Source organism: Pungitius pungitius, chromosome 13 (assembly GCF_949316345.1).
Source record: "Pungitius pungitius chromosome 13, fPunPun2.1, whole genome shotgun sequence".
Classification (NCBI taxonomy): Eukaryota; Metazoa; Chordata; class Actinopteri; order Perciformes; family Gasterosteidae; genus Pungitius; species Pungitius pungitius.
Window position 1 is genome coordinate 12731413 of NC_084912.1, and position 12611 is coordinate 12744023.

A 12611-nucleotide genomic window follows, 5' to 3' on the forward strand; every position below is an offset into this window, starting at 1 on the left:
GCAGAGGATTGAACATAACGTCGGGTTTCTTCGGCTGCTGCTGCTGCTGCTCTCGTCACATTGACAGGGCGTTGAGCCGAATGGCGGATCATCTCAGCCCCGAAGAGGATTTTGCGGTGAGTGAAAAGCTGAAGGATGGGAAAGTGCTGCGTGGCTGGGCAGCTTAGGATCACCGAACAATTGCAAGGCTGACCGGTATTTCAAATGGATTGAGGGCAGAAGAGACTTGTGTTTTCAAAAAGGACACAAAAAGAGCTGGCGTGAGAATTGAATGTGGCGTGCGGCGTGTCTCAATTCTCTGTGTGTCACCCCCTTGAGGACTTTCATTTGAGAGTCAAAGCCCTTCTCGCCATTATCATCTCGCCGACTATGAGCCCGTAATCTCGCCTCCCAGTTCATTGAGAAACGCAGATGTGATGTGACAAATCCAGGGCCCCAGATGACAAATAAGTCAGGAATTTGCTGTGATAAGTACCGCTCACTCTACGCCTCGCTTCTAGACTGGAAACGTGGGGATATCTGCTCCGCCCCACTTCCTACACCCCCTCTCCCTCCTTCCGAGACGTAAATTAACATCAAAGACCATGACCCAGAAAGACCAACGGTGTGATCGTCTATGGCAGCTTCTAATTTGAATGGAGAACAATACAAACTTTTAACACACGTGGTCAAAGTGACCAATCACTTTTCACGCGTTCTACAGAAGCAACCAGCGCTTCCTGTCCCTTAGGTTGAGAGGCAAATGTAGCGTCATCTCGTAGCATGGATGCTTGCACGCAAATCCATACACAGACTGAAAATGGTTACATAAACAACGGGAAATGTAAAAGAGCTCTGTATGCAAAGGCTGTCACAAAAATAGTGTGCATGAATAAATAACATTAAACGAGTGGGGCAGATAAGCTACCCCCCCTTATGTGCCCGCCTCAGATTCAAATTTAGCTTTGCGTAGGGAATTGATGAGACACAGAGCTCAAAGCCAAAGTCTTCAAAGACCTCGGTTACACAAGATGCAAGGCGTCAAGCGCACTTTGTTGTTATCGGGTGAGCGAGTGCGTTGATATGATATGGCAACCGATTTCTGGAAGCCCAAGAAAAGATGATAAAATACTGAAGTTACACCAAGGTTACATCGCATTTAGAGGAGCGCAGAAGCCACTTTTGGTTTGTCTTCCCTTTTTTTTTTTTTTTGCAGGTCGCAGTTGTGGGAGTGGGTGTTGCTCTATCACGCTTCAAGGTGAAGCTCCCCTTTGCCGTTGCCATAGAGCCCAGCAGGTGTAGGGGAAAAAAAAAAAAAAGGAAAGGGAGCTCGGGGGGGAGATTGAGAAGAGGATGACACGCGGAGATAAGGAGAGAAATCAAGGACTGATCGTCCAATAGTGCAAGTGAACAGTTTCATCACAATCCGAGGGGAAAAGGAACGACGTGTTGGAAAAAGAATATCATTCGCAATCCTGATGAGAGTTAAGACGAGAAGAGCTACACCCCACTAGATTTCCTCTCGCCAAATATGAGGAGCAGCTAAGCTAAGTTAGCTTAGCAGAAAGACCTAAAACAGCTGGCCAGGCCAGTAGCAATGTTAGCTTAGCGACACGTACAAAACGCAACGCCCACAAAGATTGCATGTTTTAAGATTGCATACAGTCAATGTAAAGAAACAACGAGAGGCCAATTTGCCTAAAGCAGCACATATTGACGCAGTTTGTGTCCTGATGTCTTTACAGTTGGACGTTGGCTTTTTGGGGCGAATAAGCAAAAATGACACAGCGGTAAAACCTGCAGTAAAGAATGCAGGCTGAAAAATTTGCTTAGTAGGAACCCACTTTTAGAGGTGCGGGAGGTGGATCATGTTCACCTTCAAACAGTTTTTTCATGTTTCCAATCTTTATGCGAAGCAAGGCTAACTGTCTATGTGGAAACTAATAGAGATGAATCAGACTATTGTCCTGCAACCTCGCTCCTACTGAGATGCCGTTTGAATCGCACCCTGCCCCCGGGCCTGTTGTGAAATCACATTTCCCATTTTCCACATGTATTAGCATTACATTCTTAATGGGAGTCTGCTGCAGCAAAAACTATTTGTCTCGGCTGCTCAGAGAGCACTAAGCGGAAGTGGAGGATTGCTTCATTCTTGCGGTGGCCCCACATTCCCCAGAGCACCACGGCACGGTTGCTGTAGCTCATACAGTTCTTCCTATGCCCCCCCCCCAGCATCCAGCTTCCTGTGCAGCAGCATGGTCGCTCAACCGTTCAGCTCCCTGCAGCGCCAAATACATTATTTACACCCTCTGCCCCCCCCCCCCTTCAGCTCAGCTCAAAAGAATCAGGGCAGAGGGAAATAACACCGCTGCACAATTCTCCCTCCACCAGCATCCCTCTGCGGGGTGGAAATACAGTGCAGGACCGGGGCTGCGACAATGGGGGGAAATTCTGTGAGGCCCCAGCCGCCCCCCACCCCCCCATTAATCCCCTCTGACATGTCTCCCGAGGGCAGGGATTTGCTACAAGTCAATGCAGGAGACCTACGGTATGCAAAACCAGCCGGTCTGACTCTCTCTCATGATTCTCAAAGCCACTGCACAGCCTGTGAGACAGGAAGGCAGATCAGAGAGAGAGGGTGTGTGTGTGCGGGGGGGAGGGGGGGGGGCTGTGCACACAGTCTGCTTATTTAACCCTTACTTCGCCCTCGTGTTCAGGGTACGTGTCACTTCCCTCTTCTAGTTTCACTCCTCGCCCAGATTGCAGAGATAACGCTGATGACAGATGACAGGATGAGAACTGAGATATTCTCTTCTCCCGCTCAGCCATGCTGCTGTTGTCCTCTCTCTTTGTCTCCCTCCGAGACCAATTCCGTTCGTAGAGAGAAAGGCTGGTGTGCAGACGGAAAGAAGAAAAAAATATATATATAGCCAACGTTAACAGGAATTTACAGGTCAGGTGACGCACTCGCTGTTCTCGGGCAGAGTAGTGCTGTTGAATTTCCGCCTTATCGGGGATCTACTGATGAGGAGATAGGTGGAGGCTGGGTGGGGAGGACATTAGTGAGTCTAATGGGGAGGGGGGGTCGTCTTTCCACACACTCACCGGGAATGTAAACAACAGAGCTGAATAGACAGGCTGGCTTTACACATGGAGGAAGGGCACCAGAGTTGCTGCGGGAAGGGAAGCTGAGAAACAGAAAAGACATTGCCCCACAGAGGAAGAGAAATCCGCCAGCATTTGTAGCCTGCTTTGGATTCACATGATTGGCTCCACCGTTAACCCCCTCGTCCCCCCCCCTTTTTTTCCACTAGTCCTTTGAGATGGAAAAATGGGTCATTTGTGTGAAAGTTAATACTCTGGGCACGTACCATGCTGCTTTATTTTAAGGACGTGCCTTGGAAATGTTTCTTCTTCATTCCCTGGCTGGTGACACACACACACACACACACACAAAGAAAGGTGCCGGGTAATTAATACTCCGCTGCACAAGTGGCAATGCAGAACAGAATGCAGTCTTTATTATAGCTGCTGGCCCAGCCCCGACATGTCTCATGTTTCCTCTCCCCCCCGGCTTGGCCTCCTCTACCATGACGGTACAGTAGGCCGCAGCCATGACGTCAGCAGCCGGGCGCAGGCGCACACGAGCATCGACCGGGGCCTGGAGGGAAAACATGTTCCAAGAAAAACACGGAAGAATCCGAGGACATATTAAGGGGGTGGGGGGGACGGGGACAGCAAATACCTGCTGTTACTGTGCGTTCCGCAGGCAGAGCTACGTTGAGATGCCATGGCAACCGCATACAACAGTAGTTATTTCTGGCCGACCTTAAAACTCCCAAAACACAGCTGCTCCTACATAACCAGACATCTCCATTGGCCAGATACCCAAATCTCAGTGCGTATGGCTCTTGGTATTCGGAGCAGTAATCACGCTCTGACATTCAAGCCCACAGAATGGAATAACACCGCGAAAGGTAATTACTGCTGTGGATCATTTGTTGACAGGATTTCCAGTAATGAGTTGTGGAGCTCGTGTGATTAGAAAATTCCCAATACAGCGTTTGACATACGATCGGAATCCATGCAAAGACAAATTAGAATGGTAGTCAGAGCGCTTTGGTTCGCTCCCCTGTGCCGTATCCTGGGATTTTAATGTTGCCTGCAATAACAGGTTATTTCCTGCAATGATTGAACAGGCCCCGTCTGTCACCGTGAGCACATTAGGAAAAAGGATTACAAAACTGTTCAAAAAAATAAATAATCACCCTTCCCGAGCACATGGTCTCGGTGCTGCAGGCTCTGCCATTGTTATTGCTGTCAACTGGAAGCGTTTTTGCTCCCCGCTCTCTCTCCATTCAGTAGTACACCATGAGAGGTCTGCAGACACAGTCTGGAGCAACAGTTCCCCCTACTGCAAAAAAGGAGGTTTCTTTATTTCCTTTTTTTTTTTAAATCCCCTTCGGCTTCGTCAGATATGAAGAGCTGACTCATAATCCATTAATGCAGACTCAAATAGAGCAGGGGTGCAGTAAATAATGGCATCAAATTAAAAGAACACCTCATTGACTACATTAAAAAAGTTCCACTTAAGATTGAGGCAGACTTTACTGGGTTTTCTTTTACTGAAGATGTGCTGTGTCATGCTGAACTACGCAATTTCACGGCTTTATGTCATAAACAGGTCTGGTAACCCTGAGCTCTACAGTCTGCAGGGGACAGAGGTTGTGACCAGCAGCAGTGGATGTTGTTTGTTTGCGGGGGGGGGGGGGGGGCTGTTGACCTCCAGCGCAGTCAGTTATTTTTCTCCGAGCCGAGGAGATTAACAAGTCACTTCTTCTGCACAGGCACTCGGTGCCAGACGAGCCGGCCTACCTCGAGACGGGTTTTTATTCCACCAATTGTCAAAATAAACAAGAAAGGCTGCAGTGAGCACATGGGTTTGTGGGAAAATGGAACACCGTCTACCATTTAGTCATAACTCGACATTTCTGGGCCGCCGTTCAATTTTCATATCTCATTCCTAATGTTGAAAACCAGCCCCCCCCCCACTACGGTTTCCTGGCAACGTCCAGGGCCGAGCTGCTCTCCAACGAGTTCTTAGAAAAACATCAGCGGGCGGAGATAAACAATTAAGGCTCTATTTGTCTTCCAAGAGGCGCTTTAAACCAGAAATAACCCCAACGACCTGCTCAACTTTGGCTCCCCTGCACAGTGGAGCTATTCACCATGAAGACAACACAGCTCGATGCACTCACACATGCAGGAAACAGAAATACTCTAAAGTCCAGTTTTTGTACTTCTAATACATCTAGACATAGGCATCCTGCATATCAGAGTGCAGTATGTAAACTTGAATATCACAGATACACTATTATTGGATGTACGTTTATTAAATCGGTAGTAATGTTTATCCTTGATTTCTGCCCCATTTTCATTCATCAAAACGTAGCTTTCCTAACAAAAAACCGTCTACATGTTCAAACTAAAAGCTTTATATTCTTCCGTGCATTGCTACTGCCATCTACTGGGGAGTCAGAACCAGAAACTAGGAGTGTGTTTTCATGTTTTATTGTGGGATTTTACACAAACATTTTCTGATATGATTGACAGAAACAAAGAAAAAACTTGACAGCCCACAAACACATTGTTTAGTGTAGGCACTCTTAAGAAATAATTCATTTAAACTGTACATCCATACATTTACATAGCATTTAAATAAAGTACATATCGGCAGCCCAATAAAGCACACAATTCCATTTGGGAAAAATAGAACAAACAGATGAGAATACGATAAGATGGAATGTGTTCAGCATCTCACACAAAGAGCTTTTGTAGAAATCAAAGCCGAGCTCTGTTATCAGGCTCAAGTGCAGTCACATCCAGACAGTCCACAAACATCTGAAATAGTTCAGACGACGTGGGGAATTTGCTGAAATATAGAAATTAATATATTTTAGAGGTTATGGCAGGAGTGTATCCAAGCACAAATTACACAATAGATAGAAAGACGTTCATTAAAGCATGTTTGAGTTATTTCAGCATTTGTTTTAGAGGTGAAATAGCCAAGAGCTACAGACACATGGCTCTCAGCTTTGGATAATTCTAAAGTTGATCTTGCACCCTCTCTTGTCCCAGAGACCACAAATGGCAACTAGGGGGTTTACAAAGGATGCTGTGCTAAAGGGGGAAATAAAACGTGTGAATGGGTGGGGGGGAGAGAAGAGTCCTCACCTCCCAGATTTCCATCTCATACACATTCATTCAACGTCGTCTTCTGTCAAAGGCTGAGAGCCGATGATTCGCTGCAAAACAGAAATTTTCCAGGTTATGCTAAAAAGTGGAGTAGCGTAAGATAGAGAACAGCTAAACGTGACATTTTTCAACTTACAGGAAATTAACAACCAGCGTTTTTTGTGCTTAGTATTTATGTCTTAGGGGTGAAATAGCCAAGAGCCACTGACGCGCGGCTCTCTGCTTTGGATAATCCTAAGGTTGATCTTGCACCCTCTCTTGTCCCAGAGACCACAAATGGCAACTAGGGGGTTTATAAAGGATGCTCTGCAGAACATACGCTTCAGACATACTCAGACTTTAATGGGGGATGGGGCCCATTCTGACCTGGCTGATGGTGGGCAGTTTGGTGAGCAGCATTTGGAAGACTGGAGCCGGCAGTGTCTGCTGCAGCACCTGCAGCAGTTGCTGGGGTTGACCGCACACTGCAATCGCATTGGTCAGGTGGTCCACTCCTTTCTCAAAGTCACCTAGATTAATGGGTACAAAAGGTTTAGAAATACAATCAAGGAACGCACAACGTGCTGACTGAAACTTTACGTTAGGCATTGGAGTGCTTTCTAAGCCCTCGAGCAGACACGTGGCCAACCTTGTGAAAGGAGCTCCTCTCCCAGCTGGATTTCCTCCAAAAAGAATTTCTGAACAGCTTCCGCGTCCTTTAAGTCAGGCAGCTTCAAGGTCAAGAAAACACAAGTCAGAAGTGCACAGTTAGGCCCCGGTGACTCACAAAAGCATGATAATGGTTGTCTCCTACCCTCGCCAATCCAGACTTTTCACTAGAAACGTTTTGATTTCTTCTACCTGTGAAACAGAAGCGGCTTTAGACCGTGCTGCGACACCCGGTTTTCTGTTAGCAAGAACACGTGTGACACGTGGTCACAGGCTAAGCAGCTAGCTACGTGTTTTAACCAAGCTATGGCTATCCACCCAACGGAGTAGCCCAGGAAGATTAAGTCAAAGCTCGTGTTAAGCCTTTCTACGCTGTAAGTAATACAGAAAAGCACAGCGTTATATATTCATACTGCTATGTCTTAGTGGAGGTCCTGCTACTTGGAAGCCACCGTGCTAAGTTACCTAACACCAAGTTTCTCCGCGCCCTGCAGCCCAAATACTTACGCTCACGCAGCTTTTCCTTGAAGAGGGGGTCACTCCGCCGCTTTCTGTCAAAATAAATACAGTATGCGACGAAAAGGGCCCCACACGCCCCTACAACAACCGCACTCGTCTGTCCGCTCATCATATCTGAACTGTGGGTGAGCGAGGTACGCGGTGCACTAGCTGGTGAGCAGCTAGCCCGATGCTGAGGAAGTGAGGGGAGGAAGTACGTCGGTTACAGCATGACGCAGCTATGACGCGCTCAGCTTGAGCTCTAGAGCCAATCAACGACTTCTTCTTGAAGTAAACAAATATTTAAATACCAAAGTGTAAAATGCTCTGTTGTGGTAAAATAATAACAATCATCTTGATGCATTTTTAAGTATTGTAAGCACAGTTAATTATAATACGCAACGTAAGCAGCATTTAAATGTTCAATTTAACCACTGTTAAATAGTTCAAGTATTTAAGTTACTATATCAAATTAACTCCTTACATTACATTTAATTAATGCATGTTGTAAAAATACAAATTGCTCTTGGTAATTAAGTAAAAGTATAATAAAACAGAATTAATCATGTATAGTATCAGTACCGACAAATATACTCTCCATTACTGAAGCCCAGAGACACACTGAATACTTCACAAACTATGGCATTTATTTAAACAGAGGCTTCTGCTTTGCTTACATTTTTACAATAAATTACACATTGATCATCTTCAGATGAGCCTAATAAATACTATTGAGCATTTTTCAACCAGCTCCATTACTTTCTCTTTATCTATGATCCAGACTATACTCCATTCCATATAGGGTCATACAGCTGAAGCGTCAAGGTATGTACAGGTTGTAAAATAGTTCAGCCGCGTCCAAAACCACCTTTCTTCTACAAGCACGAGTGTTAGGAAAATAAAAGCATACAGACTAAAGCAAACAGGACATTAAAAAAATGGAAGAAATAAAGTATTCAAACTCACGAAAAGAGGAAAAACAAAAGAAAAAATGAACTCAAATATATCTGTTCCTACAAAAGAACAATAAAGAAAACCAAAGGGGAGAACAAACATGCTGCAACCCTCAGTATTTACACTTAAACTGCAGGTAAAATCGTAAAACTGTCTGTACAGAAAGGTACATGTTATTAACAGTGCAAGATATTAAATAGCTTGACTCAAAACACTTCTCAATATACAAATGTATAACAAAAGCATACAATTACATACAGGTGCCAGACAAAATGTAACTTCAGGTTATCATACAGTGGGGGGGTTTATACAAAGGAAACACTGGAGATGTCTTCAGAAATGTATACACATACGTCACTTTACAATATCTTTAAATTTAATTTTGTCAGGATACAGAACCAAACGTTTTTGGTACGGATGAGAGTGAGAGAAACATGGCATGACACTTTTGATCATGAGTACTACTAGAAAGATGCCAAAAGAGTATGCGTTGCTGTATTTAACGGAGCAAAAATACACTTAATTGAATACCTTCATGTTTGTTTACAACACTGCCAAATGTGGGATTCAGCTTCATTCATGTGTTCTGCAGTACTGAGTACCTGCAATAAATACCTCCTATAGCTGCCTTCACGTTAACTTGATCCAGTTGCAAATCTTGAGTGAAGACAATGGGACAGAGGGGATTAAATGGCTGATGGAAACATAATCAAATAAATCAAATGGGCTTTTAAAAAGGCTGAGCAACTGGAGTAATGTTACCATTGGATTCATCACCTTCATCATTGCACATTTTATACTGCCAGACTTAACAGTTGCACCCAACTTGGATGACTATTCAGTAGTAGATTACAGGTGATCCAGTACACAAGTTCCGCTTTTACAATTATACTTTTAATTTCACCATACGCTGATTAAAACCATCATTATCGATCAGACACAGCCCTTCACTGCCTTCTCACTCACGGGACATTCTCCAGTCTTTTGAAAGGAACACATTATTCCAGCAGACCCTCTGATTTGAGGAGAGGATCAGGGGGAAAAAAGTGCAGTCCTTTGTCAAAGTGTCCCATGGAGAAGAACAAAAAGGCACTATAGTATCATTCCATATTCATCCACTGAGGCCGTCAGTGGACCTGTGATGGTCTGAAACCCTATCCGCCAACACCTCCAGGACTTAATGCAAACACGTGCAGCACCACGTGCCGGCACACAAAAGAGCGTCGTCAACCACTTGAGGTTTAACCACACAAAGGCCTTTTTTTATATTGTAATGAGAATGAACAGAGAAATGTGGCACTGCTCCTTTGGATTCACCCAAACAACATGGCAAGCACAGCATTGGGCTACGAGGACAGGACTGGAAATTCCTTACCAGTATCAACTTTATCAAATGGAAATTATTATTGCTTGCAAAAACAATTCTTAGAAATGTTCAATTAAGGAGAGCATAAAAGACTGTTTTGTATTTTTGTTTGGGCAAATGTTATCCCCCTACACAATCTTCATAAAAGTGCACTTAAGTGCCATTAGCTTGCCAAGAAAATAATTGTCAATAGAAAACAGTGCTTGTTTCTTTTTTGTTGTCATTTTTGTCTCTGGTCTGTTTTTGGGTCCGAGTAGTTACAGTATGCAGGTTGACTTGTCTGTCGGATGGGAGGAGGGGGGGGGGGGGGGGGTGACCCCGGGGTGCTGGTTAAGTGCTTAGTGCGGTGGCTTTTTTCACTGGTTGGTCCTGTCACCTGCACTCCACTGATACCCCAGAGTTCTGAGAGGAGGAGGAGGAGGAGGACACCGGCGGGTCGGCCAGCGTCAGCATGACTGCCGCAGTCAGTGAGCTGGAGGACGGGGACGAGGACGAGGACGAGGAGGAGGAAGCAGCCACCGTGCCTTTGGGGAAACAAAAGACAAGAGGGTTTGGTTATCGCCAGTTTTAATGGGGATCCAGATCTTTACAGACAAACTGGAGAATAGGTTCAACAACAGCTGGCGCAACACCAGCCCGGTACTCGGCGATGTGGAGGTCACAAAGTGTCGACTCACTTTCCCGTTCCTTCTTCTTCATGCGTTTTCGACGTCTGTCGATGGAGGCCACCTCGGATTTGAGGGAGAGGTAGTGGTTCCTGATGTCCTGCAGCTTCTCCTGAAGAAACGAAATCCTCTCCAGACCGCTCATCTTTTCCAGGTCAGCTAAGTGGAGCGAAAATAATAAGACGTAAACCCATATGAAAGTTCCATCCCAATCACAGAGACAAATCACTCGGTTGTTAACAATGAAACAGCCTCGGCTATGACAAATGACTTCCCGAAGACAACTCCACTGTGCAATGCTTACACATCTGGAAGCTCCACTTGTACACGCGCGACGATCTCCCGTGGTGGTCCCGGTGCTGGGTGTGGTCGGCGTCACCCTGCTTGTGGTACTTATGGCTCGGGGGAGATCGTATGTGACACTTGGGCGAAGTGGTGGCCTTCACGTCCGGGGCGTTGTTCTTCGAGGCAGTAGATTTAGCAGTGCCCTTAACAACGGACTGGTCTTCACTGTCACTGCTGTTGGCTGGAGGAGGAAAGACGGCTGAAAAAAAAGTGGGGGGGGGGGGGGGAGACAACGATCAGGAAACGAGCAAATGCGGAAAAGATTCTAAGGCCGATAAAAGGTCCGCTCGCTGTTGAAATAAGGAAGTTGGTCAGCAATTCCGCCTGCAGCCCTTCTCACCTGCTTTCCTGTTCTTTTTGGGAGGCACAACTAGGCTCTTGCGGTTTGGCTTGTGTTTCTTTGACGGCCCACCTGCGGGTGGTTCCTTCTGCCGCTTCTGATTTGCGGAGGCTGCAAAGACAAAAACGCAACGGACGGAGAGTGAAATAATTTGTCGGCCTGTTAGCTATTAAACAAGTTTTTAAACAAAATAAAGGCCTGAGTGGATAGGCTGTTACTTGTACCTTTGGACTTCTGCTCGCTCTCCTGGTGGCTGCTGCTGCTCAGCTCCAGACTGCAGCTGCTGCTGCTGTTGTTGCAGGAGAGGCTGACGTCAAACACCTTGGAGGGGGACCCCGCCCCCTCATCCTGAGGGAGCTCTTGCAGCTCCCCGCCCAGACTCTCCACTTCCACCGTGCTGCTGTCTGTCTCGCTGCGCCCGCCCGCCACTTCCTCCTGTGGCGGTCCCGGGGGAAGAGAGTCCGACACGGTCTCCGAAGGCACCGCGGGCGCTGCGGGCGGCAGAGGTGGCGGCGGGGGGGGCGGGGAGGAGGAGGACGCCCGCGCGGCGCCAGAGCCCTCTGCGGCGCCACCTCCCCCCGAGGGCGACTCGGGCGTCGTCGGTGGCGTGTTGAGCACCGAGTTGCTGCCGCTGCTCGGAAACTCCTGCAGTTTGTCGTTGTCCAGCCCCTCCGCCGAGGCCTCGTCCTCGGGTCCGGCGTCCTCTGCGACGCCGGGCTCCTTGGGACCCGGGGGCGCCGGCGGAGAGGGAGAGTGGGCGGCCTCTGTGTCCGAGTCAGAGAACAGCTCCTTCAGAGTCTGCTTCGGCCACTGGGCCTGGATGCTGGACCACACGTCCTTTTGGCCCTTAGAGCGGACCGCTGGCCGCTCCTCTGCGTTCCCAGACATTTTGGCCCTCTTTTCGGGAATCTCCCAGAACCCGGCCTGTCTGCCCCCTTTGGTCTTCTCCTTCATCCCGTTGTACTTCTTGGAAGGCGAACCTTTCGGCTTTCGGCCTCGCTCGCTTTCCTCCGCTTGGGACTCGGCCACTTGGGACTCTGGACCTTCTTCCTCGGAGCTGCTGCTGGACGAGGCCCCCCCCTCCTCCCCGGGACCGCCCGCTCTCTCCTCCAGTTTCCTGGGGGAGGCCCCGGGCAACCAGTCGGCACTCCTGGTGCTCCGGGTCTTGGCTTTCGATTGGCCCTTCGGGGCCCGCTCCGCTGCACTGTCCGATTTTCTCTTCCTGCTGCCCTGCTCCCCCTCCAGCTCCGGTTGGCTTCTGCGCTTCCCGACATCGGCGCTCTCGGAGCCCGCGGGCTCCTGGTTCTTTCCTGGAACGGGAGAAGCTTTGGACGCTTCGGGAGGGGTCCCGCTCTCAAAGCCCTCCGATGTTTGCGGGGGCTCCGGCGGGGCCTTTCTGGGGCTGCCTCTGCAACCGGGGCGATCCTCCTCGTTGTGCTCGCCCTCGCCCTCCTCCTCCTCCTCCTCCTCCTCCCCCTCCTCCTCATCATCATCGTCGCAATCATCATCATCGTGCTGCTCACTGTCGTCTGTGGACATCTCCGAGGCTGAGGTAAACGAG

The 12611-nt window shown here is 47.9% G+C and overlaps 2 protein-coding genes and 2 non-coding genes across 10 annotated transcripts in view; all 4 read right to left on the reverse strand.

The window, feature by feature from the left end:
- Positions 1–5534: 5534 nt before the first annotated feature.
- tomm20a (translocase of outer mitochondrial membrane 20) lies at positions 5535–7581 on the reverse strand. Its single transcript, XM_037466510.2, has 6 exons — positions 7390–7581; positions 7028–7074; positions 6863–6944; positions 6601–6743; positions 6214–6284; positions 5535–5911 (listed from the first exon to the last, which is right to left on the reverse strand). The coding sequence occupies exons 1-5, from the start codon at positions 7511–7513 to the stop codon at positions 6240–6242; spliced, it is 441 nt and encodes a 146-aa protein (XP_037322407.2). The 5' UTR covers positions 7514–7581; the 3' UTR covers positions 5535–5911; positions 6214–6239.
- Positions 6023–6157, reverse strand: LOC119214690 (small nucleolar RNA SNORA14). Its single transcript, XR_005119996.2, has one exon. It is a non-coding gene; the product is annotated as a small nucleolar RNA SNORA14 (small nucleolar RNA).
- Positions 6407–6541, reverse strand: LOC119214691 (small nucleolar RNA SNORA14). Its single transcript, XR_005119997.1, has one exon. It is a non-coding gene; the product is annotated as a small nucleolar RNA SNORA14 (small nucleolar RNA).
- Positions 7582–8006: 425 nt separating the features above from the next.
- Positions 8007–12611, reverse strand: part of arid4b (AT-rich interaction domain 4B) — a 31196-nt gene continuing 26591 nt past the window's right edge. For all 7 annotated transcript variants that reach the window (XM_037466345.2, XM_037466347.2, XM_037466342.2 and 4 more), the window contains 5 exons: positions 11275–12597; positions 11051–11161; positions 10670–10909; positions 10378–10524; positions 8007–10224 (listed from right to left, as the gene is read on the reverse strand). In XM_037466345.2, coding sequence (XP_037322242.2) covers positions 10073–10224; positions 10378–10524; positions 10670–10909; positions 11051–11161; positions 11275–12597 — 1973 coding nt within the window. In that variant the 3' untranslated portion in view covers positions 8007–10072. The remainder of the gene's footprint in view (positions 10225–10377; positions 10525–10669; positions 10910–11050; positions 11162–11274; positions 12598–12611) is intronic.